Source organism: Chrysochloris asiatica, unplaced genomic scaffold (assembly GCF_000296735.1).
Source record: "Chrysochloris asiatica unplaced genomic scaffold, ChrAsi1.0 scaffold00118, whole genome shotgun sequence".
NCBI classification, from domain to species: domain Eukaryota; kingdom Metazoa; phylum Chordata; class Mammalia; order Afrosoricida; family Chrysochloridae; genus Chrysochloris; species Chrysochloris asiatica.
In genome coordinates, this window is record NW_006408636.1 from 10,461,481 (window position 1) to 10,472,671 (window position 11,191).

The window sequence follows — 11,191 nt, forward strand, 5'->3', positions numbered from 1 at the left end:
TGCAACCTTTAGTCTTGGCTTTAGGAAAATATCACATTTATCTGTGGATTTTCAAAGGCTCCAGTGTATTAATTTAATATATATACCTGAATATTAATATGAAAGCAATTTGCCATTAACTGCCAGTGGCCTCATTTGTTACACTCGGCCCTAGAGGGCCTCAAACCTTTGACTAGTCTTACACAGTCTGCAACACCTCTCCTCCCAACAAGCACTCCATCCACCTCTCTACCTTTTTTCTGAAGTTCAGGGTGCCAGAATTTTCATCTGTATGTATTTTATTTTGTCTCTCATATCTTTGTTTTAAAAGGTCCATGTAGTGGCTCTGCCTACTCCAGCATCTTGCCAGGAGTCCTGGGAGAAAATTTTTTGCAATGACCTATCAGACAAGTGACTAATCTCTAAAATGTATAGAAAAGTACAACACCTCAACAAGAAAAGGACAAACAGCCCAGTAAAAAATTGGGCATAGAATATGAACAGACACTTTACCAAAGAAGATATTCAGGCGGCCAACACACATATGAAGAAATGTTTGCAATTTTTAGCCATTTGTTGTTGTGAAGTACCGTCGAGTTGATTCCGACCCATAGCGACCCTATATAGGGTTTCCAAGGAGCAGGTCGTGAATTTGAACCACTGACCTTGCAGTTCAAACGACTTTGCAGTCTGACACATTAGCCCACAGCGCCAAACCAGGACTCCATCCATTAGAGAAATGGAAACCTAAACAACAATAAGATATTATCTCACCCCAGTATTAATAGCAAGTTTGAAAAAAAAAATGCAAATGCCTGCACGAGGGTGTGGAGGGACTAGGACCCTCCTACATTGCTGGTGGGAGTGTAAAATGGTATAACCACTGTAGAAAATATTACAACACTTTGTCAAAAAGTTACAAATATAAATATATCGTATAACCCCGTAATCCCTCTATTTGATATATATCTCCAAGAAATGAGTCATGACATTACAAGTAGATATGTGCATACCCATGTTCATTGTAGCACTATTCACAATAGCTTTGTTGTTAAGTGCCGTCGAGTCAGTTCCGACCCATAGCGATCCTGAACAGGGTTTCTGAGGCTGTAAATGTTTACGGAAGCAGAAAGCCTCATCTTTCTCCCATGGAGCAGCTGGTAGTTTCGAACTGCTGACCTGGCGGTTCACAGCCCGATTCATAATCACTACATTACCAGAGCTCAATAGCTTAAAAGCCTAAATAACCATCAGTGGAAGAAAGAATAAACAAACTTTGGTATATGTACAAATGGAAGACTAACAAGGAATCTGCTGAAAACCTCATAACATGGATGATCCCAAAGGACATTATGCTGAGTGAAATTAGTTGATTACAAAAGGACAAATTTTGTATGAGACCACTATTTTAAAAACTCAAGGGAAGGGAAAGCAATTCACTGGCTATAGGGTAGACACATTCTTAACTCGGGTGACGGGGAGGGCTGTGTACAAGAAGAGTTGGCAGAAGAAGTAAGAAAAGTGAAGACACGGAGGTTTGCAATGTTAAAAGGGACAGTAGTAAATAGTGTTATATACACAATCCTGAAACAACAGTGTTCAGCGGGTAGATACATGGACAGGTACACAGGCTGAATGGGTATGCAAGTGAGAGTGGGAGTATACCCACAAATTTATAACAATTTGAAAGGATATTTGTATGTGAGTATTTGCCTTTGCTGCAAACACACCTGTGACTATGCTAAGAGCATACAGGAGGCAAAATGATGAAAGCTTCTTAGATATTTCAAACATGTTAAGGCAATGAGTTGCTGGGCCTCGGAGCTCAGTGGACACCATGGTCATCATCATGCTTTCATGGGTACCAACTTGGATCTTAAAAGCTCTTGAGCTGCCATCTGAGGTGCAATTATTGGCCTCTCTGTGTGTGGGAGAAGAATGATGAAAATTTTGAAGATGCTTGGAATCAACTAGTTTAATTGACCAACTTAACATGTCAACATAAGTCACCATGACTCTGGGATCAAAAGAACTAGATGGTGCCTGGCTAACACTGCTCTGAAAGGTAACACATTAGAAGGTCCCCGATAGAATGGGAGAAAATGTGGAATAAAACTCAGAATTGTGAAAAAAAATGGCTGGGCTTACTGGTCAGAAAAAGACTGGAGGTACCTAAGACTGACCCTCGACCACCCTTCAGGTCTGGAATATAACTCACCATTGTATTCCATTTTCAGCCAGGCAGTAGATAGTTATGTAGCGGTATGACAACACTAGTAAGGAATGTTCATCATGGAATGGTCAATCATTCAAGATTAACCTAAGGACAATATTGAGGAAGGATGAAAAGGACATTTAGAAACTAAGAACTACAAGGAGGAAGTGGGTAAGCTATTGTTACACGGAGGGGATTGCAATCATTGAGATGAAACAAAGTGTGTGATTATTGAATGTAAAACTGATGATCCTCTCTATAAACCGTCACTCAATTCACAATAAAAACTTTTATAAAAATTAAAAGATTTAGAGAAAAGAAAAAGGATATTAACAAATTTTGGTATGGATGTGAGAAAATGGAAACTCTTTTCCATATCTGGTGGGAATGCAAAATGACATAACAGTTGTGGAAAACAGTGTGGTGGTTTCTCAGAAACTAAAAATAGAACTACCATGAGTTTAGTTGTTAGATGCTGTCCTCCTCTTCTCTGATCCTCCACTTTATCAAGCATGATGTCCTTCTGCAGGGACTAGTTGTTGTTGTTTAGTGCTGTCGAGTTGGTTCTGACCCATAGCCTTTCTGAGGCTGTAAATCTTTACGGAAGCAGAAAGCCTCATCTTTCTCCCATGGAGTGGTTGGTAGTTTCGAACTGCTGACCCTGAGGTTCGCAGCCCGATTAACTTCCTGATATATCCAAAGTACTAGAGACAAAGTCTCACCATCTTCTCTTCTAAGGATCATTCTGGTTGTACTTTTTCTAAGACAGATTTGTTTGTTGTTCTATCAGTCCTTGGCACTGTCAGTATTCTTCACCAATACCATAATTCAAATGTATTGATTCTTCTACTGTCTTCCTTGTTGATTGTCCAGCTTTCACATGCATATGGTGTGATTGAAAATACCATGGCTTGGTTCAGGCACACCTTAATCCTCAACCTGACATTCCTTTGATTTCTTGAATCCTAGTTCCACAAGGTTTGATTGTGGATCCAAGCAAAATGAAGACTTCAGTCTTCTCTTTGTTTATCATGATGTTATTTTTTGGTCCAGTTGTGAGGATTTTCATTTTCTTTTATGTTGTTGTTGAGTGCCATCGAATCTGTTCTGACTCATAGCGACCCTGTATAGGGTTTCCAAGGAGCGGCTGGTGAGCTTGAACCACCAGCCTTGCAGTTCAAACTGACCTTGCAGTCCAGCACATTAACCCCCAGCACCATACCAGGACTCCTTTGTATTGAGATGCAATTCTTACTGAAAGCTTTAATCTTTGAATTTCATCGATTTTTTAAAATTTTTTTTTGTATTTCAAATATTCTCTTCCAGTAAGCAAAGTTGTGTCATCTGCATGTTGCAGATTGTTAATGAGTCTTCTTCCAATCCTGATGCCATGTTCTCCTTCATATATCCACATATTCTTGTTTTATTTGCTTACCGTACAGATTGAATAAGTGTGGTGAAACTGTACAACCCTGACTAGCCTTTCATGATGTTAAAACACTCAGTATTCCCTTATTCTGTCCTAATGACCATCTCTTGGTCAGTGTCTAGCTTTCTGATGAGCACATATAAGTGTTCTGGGATTTCCATTCTTCACATTATATATATTTCCTTATGAGCCACACAGATGAATTCCTTTACATAGTCACTACAGTACAGATAAATGTCTTTCTGGTATGCTCTGCTCTCATCCAAGATCCATCTGAAGTCAACAGTGATACCCTTTATTCCATGTCCTCTTCTGATTCCGGCTTGAATTACTGGCAGTTTCTAATTGATGTAACTAATACAATAATTTTTTAAGTATCTTCAGCAAAATTTTACTTGCATGTGATATTAATGATATTATTTGATGATTCCCACAATGTTGGGTCACCTTTCTTTGGAATGGGCACAAATAAGGATCTCTTACAGTCAGTTGGCCAGGTGTTCCAAATTTCTGGGCATAGACAATTGAGGGCTTCCAATGTTGCATCGCCTTGATGAGACATTTCAAATGGTGTTCCATCGATTCCTGAAGACTTATTTTTCACCCAGTGCAGCTTGGACTTCTTCCTTCATTACCATTGCTTCTTGATCATATGCTGCCTCTGGAAATGGTTGAACATTGACCAATTAGTTCTTTTTAGAAAAGCGACTCTGTATGTTCCTTCCATCTTCGTCTTTTTTTGTGTGTGTGAATTGAGTGAAAGTTTACAGGGCAGATTATCAGTGTTGCATTCAATAAATCATATTTTGTTCATTACAATGATTACAATACCTTCTATATACCATCAGTCAACAGTATTTACCTGTATTCCCCACCCTGTATTTTTTTATGTGCACACAAAATAGAAAATACATAATTTGCTTAAATGTCCAAAGGTCATACTTTGCAAGCCAGCCTCCTGCCTATAGGCACACAGCCTTTCTCAGTCCATGGGCCTAGAGTCCTCAGCTGCTGTCTCTCTCTGTGCCATCGCCTCTGCCACTGTCTCTGCTGTTGCCACTTTTCTGTTTAGGATCCCACACTCCACTCATGCTCTTCCCTCTTGATGGTCCTAGGGTCCTCTGTTCCTGAAATGAAAGATTAACTATACCCCCTATTAGTTACACATCTTTTTACATTTACAGTTGTAACAATCCCAATTAGTCCTGATAACAGTTTCTCACAATTGAATCGTAAAATGCTATCCCCATATTCCCCCATACCCTTCCACCAGACCCATCTGGAAAGAGGAAACCTATTCAGTGGGGATTCTACCTTACCCCCCTCATTCTGAAACTAAGCACACTCCTGAAAGCTTGTAAGGCAACCACTTTGTGCCTTTATAGCCCCCAGTTTTTGATGGCCAATGTCTAAGTTGCCCATCTCTATTAACCCAGTGTACTGAGGAGGCAAGTTTGATCTTTGATAAGAAGAATTCTTTCCTTACATTTGGAATTTTGAGTAGCTACATCTATAAGCAAAGGTCCAATTCATCAAATTGTAGCAAATTACGCCTTGCTCCCTCTATCAGACTTCTTTATCTTCATCTGGTCAAGTCTAGTCAGCTAGCCATCCAAGCTAGGTCAAGTTGGGGAGTTCTTGAATGCCTCTCCCCACTTCTAACCAGTTGGCTGCTTTCTCCCTGTATCAGACTGAGCTCTAGCCCTACGATGGGTAGGTCAGTGTCCATGGGCTTAGGAGTTCACATGGCTCCCTAAAATTTAGACTAGGCAGCTCTTCCTCTTCTCTAATTTCAAGATCAATGGGTATCTATGGACCATAGCCAAACTCAGCCCATGTCTTCATTGCTGCATTTCCCCACTTCCACTAACATTTAGACCAGGGCGGTCACTAGCAAGCATACAGGACTTCATGTGTTCCCTTTGAGTTTCAGTCTTAGAAGACCCAATGGACTGACTTCTCTGCCCTTGATGGCTCCAAGGCAAACAGCTTGCTTGATATTTAACAGTCCAACAGTCTGCTTTTTATCTGCTGGTCTTTCTCTCGAGAAATATCTTCTGTTCCTCTAGCCATTCCGGGTTGGTCTGCATGTCTTTTCAAGTGGGAATGTCCCACCTCAGAAGGTCTGGGTGGGACTCAGAGTTCTACCTTTGTGGACTCCACACTCCACAAAGGCTTAACAAGAAGTCTGTTTCCCTGTGCATATTCTAATTCCCCTTTTACCTAATCCAGGCTGGAGACAGGTTTACAAGCTTTCTATAATCATAATTCCCTTTATTCCTTTTCACATTTAAATGTATGTTTTACAGTAGAAGGTAGGAGAAACCAATATCCACAAGACAGTCAAGCCCCTTAACATTATTTCCCCTCCTTCATCCAATCTGACTATATATATCTGGATCCCTGCATCACAGAGCCCTGTTGTTCCAAGATTGTGTATACATCACTATTAACTCTATCCCATTGGTTACAAATCGGGCTGTTAACCGCAAGGTCAGCAGTTCGAAACTACCAGCTGTTCCACGGGAGAAAGATGAGGCTTTCTCCTCCTGTTTCAGCCTCAGAAACCCTGTACAGGGTCGCTATAAGTCGAAACCAACTCCACGGCACATAACAACAACAACAACATTTAGCCATGAAGATAGTCTTCCCTTATCTTCCTTGTTCATCTACTCCCCTCCCCCTTCTTGTGTGCTGCCCTTCCCATTATCATGTGTCTACCCCCTAACCTATGAACTACTGACCCCTCCCTCCCACCCCTTGGTAATCATCAAATAATTTTTGTTTTACATTGTAAATCTTTTTCTTAAGCTTTTACAATAATGTGACTGGCTAATTTCACGCAGCATAATGTCCTCAAAACATCTTATGAGATGTTTTGCACCTTCATCATTTTTCTTCTAGGTAGCATAGTATTCTATTGTGTGTATGTACCAAAGTTGGTTTATCCATTCGTCCTTTGTTGGGCACTTAGGCTGTCTCCATCTTTTTGCTATTGTGAATAGAGCTACAGTGAACATTGGTGCATGTATCTACTTGTGTTCTGAATTCTTAATTCTTGTGGATTTATACCAATAGAGGAATTGCTGGATCATAAGGTATTTCTATGCCCAACTTTCTGAGGAAGTGCCATACTGTTTTCCAGAGTAGTTGAACCATTTTACAGCCCCATCAGCACTGTATGAGGGTTCCAGTTTTGCCACACCTTTGCCAGCATTTGTAGTCTTCTGTTGTTTGAACTTCGCTGTTAATGCTGATATGAGATGATATTTCATTGTTGTTTTGATTTGCATCTCTGTAATGGCTAATGGATGAGAACATTTCTTCATATAATTGTTGACTGCCTGACTGTCTTCCTTGGTGAAGTGCCTGTTCATGTCCTGTGCCCATTTTGAATTAGATTTTTTGTCTTTTTCTTATAGCAGTATTGTAATTTCTTGTCTGATATCTCATTAGGTAAAATTTTTCCTAGTCTGTGGGCTCCCTTTTCACTCTTTTGGTGAAATCTTCTGATGCACTTAAGTTTCTAATTTTTAGTATGTCCCAGTCATCCTTTTTGTCTTCTATTGTTTGTATGTATTTTGCGATGTTTAATAGTCTATGTGTGCCATGTATTAGAGTCCTTAAGTTTGGCCCTATGTTTTCATTGATGATCTTTATAGTTCTGGGATTTACATTGAGGTTTTTAATCCATGTTGAATTAATTTTTGCCAGTTGATTTCCAGTTTTGCCAGCACCATTTCTTGAAGAGACTAGCTCTTTCCCATTTAATGTATTTTGGCCCTTTGTCAAAGATCGGTTGACTGTATCCTTTCATCTTCTTTTGATGTTTCCAGCATCATTCAGTATTTTGCCCATTGGAAGTTGTTCCTGGAGGTCTTTGAAAGAGCTAGTTTCATTGCCTGTTTGGACCACAGGTCAGCTGGGGCCAGGGTAACGGGTTAAATGCTGGTCTGGTGGCTCTTCGGGTTCTGTAGGTGGGGAGCTGAGCCCACTTGATTCCAGGCACCAAAGCGGTGCAGCTGGACCCCCACTTCACACTGCCATAACTCCCAACCATGTGGTCTGAACTTCCTGGGAGTAGGGGCTGTGCTGGGAATAGATGAGGGTGGGAGCTGGCTACACCTCTGGTCACTAGGGAGCATGGGGCAAAAGAAGGAATCAGACCTTTTAGTTGCCTGTGTCTGCCAGGCCACCTTCTGTTACCAAAACTACTTGCAAAGGTTCAAGATAGTTGTGCCGTGTCTGGTCAGCAGTTTACTAGTCATTCTCCCTCTCTTGCTGTCCCTGCTCAGCTTCTCCCATCAGGCACTCAATCCATTTTTCTAACCTTTCTTCTGAAGTTTAGGGTTCCAGGATTTTCATATGAGTCTTTTTTTGGTCTCTTGTATCTTTTTTTTTCTTTTTTTTTTTTTTAAGATTTTTTATTGTGGATTTACAGGACTGATCATCCATTTTACATTCAACAAATCATATACCTTGTTTCTTTACAATGATTATAATCCCCTCCATGTACCATCAGATAACAATATTTCTCTCTGTTCACTTTAGCTCTTTTTTTTTTTTTTCAAACTTTCAGGCATATGTAATAATTTACACCACCAAAGGGCACATTCTCTTGTCCACCATCTCTTAGTCCCTCTCTTCCCATGAATCTTGAGTCCTCAACTGCTTCCTCTCTCCATGTCCCCATCTCTGCCTCCATCTCTGATATCGCTGCCTATCTGGATAAGGTCTCACATTCCACTTGTGCTCTTCTCCCTTGATGGTCCTAGGGTCCTCTGTTTCTGGACTGTAAGATTAACTACTCCCCTCTTGTGATACAATAGTGAATAATTGTTATCAGGACTTCTTGTGAGGGTTGGAAATTTAAAGGTAGACATTTTGTAGCAAGGAGCAGAGGTCCCTGGGTCCATCAAGGGAGAAGAGCAGAGAGTGGGACCCTACCCAGAGAAGCAGTGATGCCTGAGATGGAGGCAGAGACGATGACGTGGAGAGATGGAGCAGTTGGGGACTTTAGACACAGGGAGAGGGGCTATGTGCTGACGACCGGTGGGCAGACTTGTAGTATATACCCTTTGGTTGGTTGATGATGCATGGAAGGGATTGTAACCATGGCAATGAAACGATATACGATAGGATGAATGTAAAACTAATGTTCTCCCATGTAAACTATCACATAATTCATAATAAAACATTAAAAAAAAAAGATTAACTACTCCCCCGTTTTTGTTATAAAACTTCTACCTTTACAATTATGACAATTGCGATTAGTGATGATAATAATTACTCACTATCTCTGGTAGCATAGTGGTTACGAATCGGGCTGCGAACCTTAAGGTCAGGGGTTCGAAACTACCAGCCGCTCCGCGGGAGAAAGATGAGACTTTCTACTCCTGTAAAGATTTACACCCTCAGAAACCCTGTACAGGGTCGCTATGGGTCGGAACCGACTCGACGGCACTTAACAACAACAACAACAACATTGAATCATAAGAATCTTATCTCTGTCTCTTTTAACCAGACCCATCTAGACAAGATGAAAACTATTCAGTGGGGTCTCTTTTTTTCCCATACACTATTAAACTGAACTCCCCTTGAAACCTTGTAAGCCAGTCACGTCGTACCTTTATCGTCCCCTCATTTTAGGTAGCCAGTGTCTAAGTTGCCCATCCCTATCTACCCTGTGTACAGAGGGGATAAGCATTGATAATTGATATGAAGACTCTTTCCCTCTCTGTTGATATTTAGAGTTACTACCTCCATGAGTGTAGCTCAAGTTCATCAAATTGTAGTAATTTACCTTAGTTTCCTTTATCAAAAATTGTTTTTTGTTTTTTTTTTTTATCTTCCTCTAGTCGAGTTCTGATTATCAAGCCATCAAGGCTAGGTCAAATGGGTGGTCTCTTATATCTTTGTTGTAGGTGGTCCATGTAGTGCATCTGCCTCGTCTGCCATAATACCAGAAGTCTTAAAAAAAATTTTCTTTGTGTGGTTATTTCTTGTCATTCTTAGATGAAATAATTGCTAGTGACATTATCTCAATCTTTACAACCCTGTGAGAACACAGATGCTGTTGTCTTTCCATTGGGGAGATACTTAGAGATTTAGATATTTACCCAACAGAATTGGGATTTGACTCCAGGACTCAAGTTCTTGCCATTGTCGTCTGTTTCCTCTTTCTGTTAGCATTGAGATACATGGTAAAAGATGAGAGCTTCTCACAGTGAGATGCCCATTTTCCAACTAAATGGGGGTTCTGGGATATTATTTTGTTTGGGAAAATGGGCTTTGATCGTCACCTATCTGTGCAAACTTCTAGGATTTTCATTTGCTTTTAGCTAATATGTTTTTCATTAGTGAGTTCATCCAGACTTCATTTCAGGGCTGAGAGGAAAATAATCTTTGGGTCTCAACACAGTATTATGTGTATGTGCTTTTTCTTTGTAGGTCAGACATATTCTATGTGAAAAACACAGCAGAATTTTGGAAGCCATGGAAAAATTAAAGTCCGGAATGAAATTCAATGAAGTAGCTGCACAATATAGTGAAGATAAAGCCAGGCAAGGGGTATGGTGCTCTTATCATTTAAATGTATTTCTCTCTCACAGAGATTAGAGTTTATTTCTATGTTTTGCCATTAATTTTAGCCATATCTTGGTTTAAAGATCTAAAATCAGAAATGTTCTACTTTTCAAGAATTAATTAAGGGCTACATGTATCTAGGAGTCCTGGTGTGGCACTGAAGGGTAAGCACTCAACTGCAATGTCGATTTGAACCACAAGGTCAGCAGTTCAGATCCACCAGTGGCTCCTCAGAGACCCTATACAGGCTCACTAAACCCTAAACCAACTCGATGACACTTAACAACAACAAACGTGTCTTAACCTAGACATGATCAAACTTGTATAAATAACTTAAAAGTTCAGTAGTATTGTGAATGCCTATGTGCTCAGCCTAGGGTTCAACCTCTTTTGCCTGTTTGTAGTTGTTGAACCTATTCCTTTATAGCCCAGATGAATAAACCTTAGCATTCATATTGGAAAATTCTCCCAAAGTGCAATTGAATTGTCCCTTTTTCAAGCCACTCTACATCACATATCTTTTGGATTTTTCAGGGCGACTTGGGTTGGATGACCAGAGGGTCCATGGTAGGACCATTTCAAGAAGCAGCATTTGCCTTACCTATAAGTGGACTGGATAAACCTGTGTTTACAGACCCTCCAGTTAAGACTAAATTTGGATATCGTATTATTATGGTTGAGGGGAGAAAATAAAATCCTATGAAAAACTGAATAAAATTTGTGCATTCTGTTTATAAGGTATCCCTACATTTTATGAACTGTGTCGATGTGAGTTTATAGATGTGAAACAGGGTGGATATAAGTTAGTATTTACTGAAATAATTATCAAAGTCACACAGACTTCTTTTAACCTATACCTCCTTTTCTCCCAAAGCTACTTGTATCTGATTTCAAATATGTCCCATAAATTAGTTCAGAAACCATCTATAAGAAAGCCAAATATTAACTTACACTAATCATGCAACTGAAAATGCTAGGCATCA

At 40.1% G+C, this 11,191-nt stretch overlaps 1 protein-coding gene across 1 annotated transcript in view; it reads left to right on the forward strand.

Annotated features, from left to right (window-relative positions):
- The window catches only part of LOC102840346 (peptidyl-prolyl cis-trans isomerase NIMA-interacting 4-like), a 48,325-nt gene extending 37,362 nt beyond the window's left edge, over window positions 1–10,963 (forward strand). The window contains exons 3-4 of the mRNA XM_006868548.1: window positions 10,074–10,193; window positions 10,743–10,963. Coding sequence (XP_006868610.1) covers window positions 10,074–10,193; window positions 10,743–10,901 — 279 coding nt within the window. The 3' untranslated portion in view covers window positions 10,902–10,963. The remainder of the gene's footprint in view (window positions 1–10,073; window positions 10,194–10,742) is intronic.
- The last annotated feature ends 228 nt before the right edge of the window (window positions 10,964–11,191 follow it).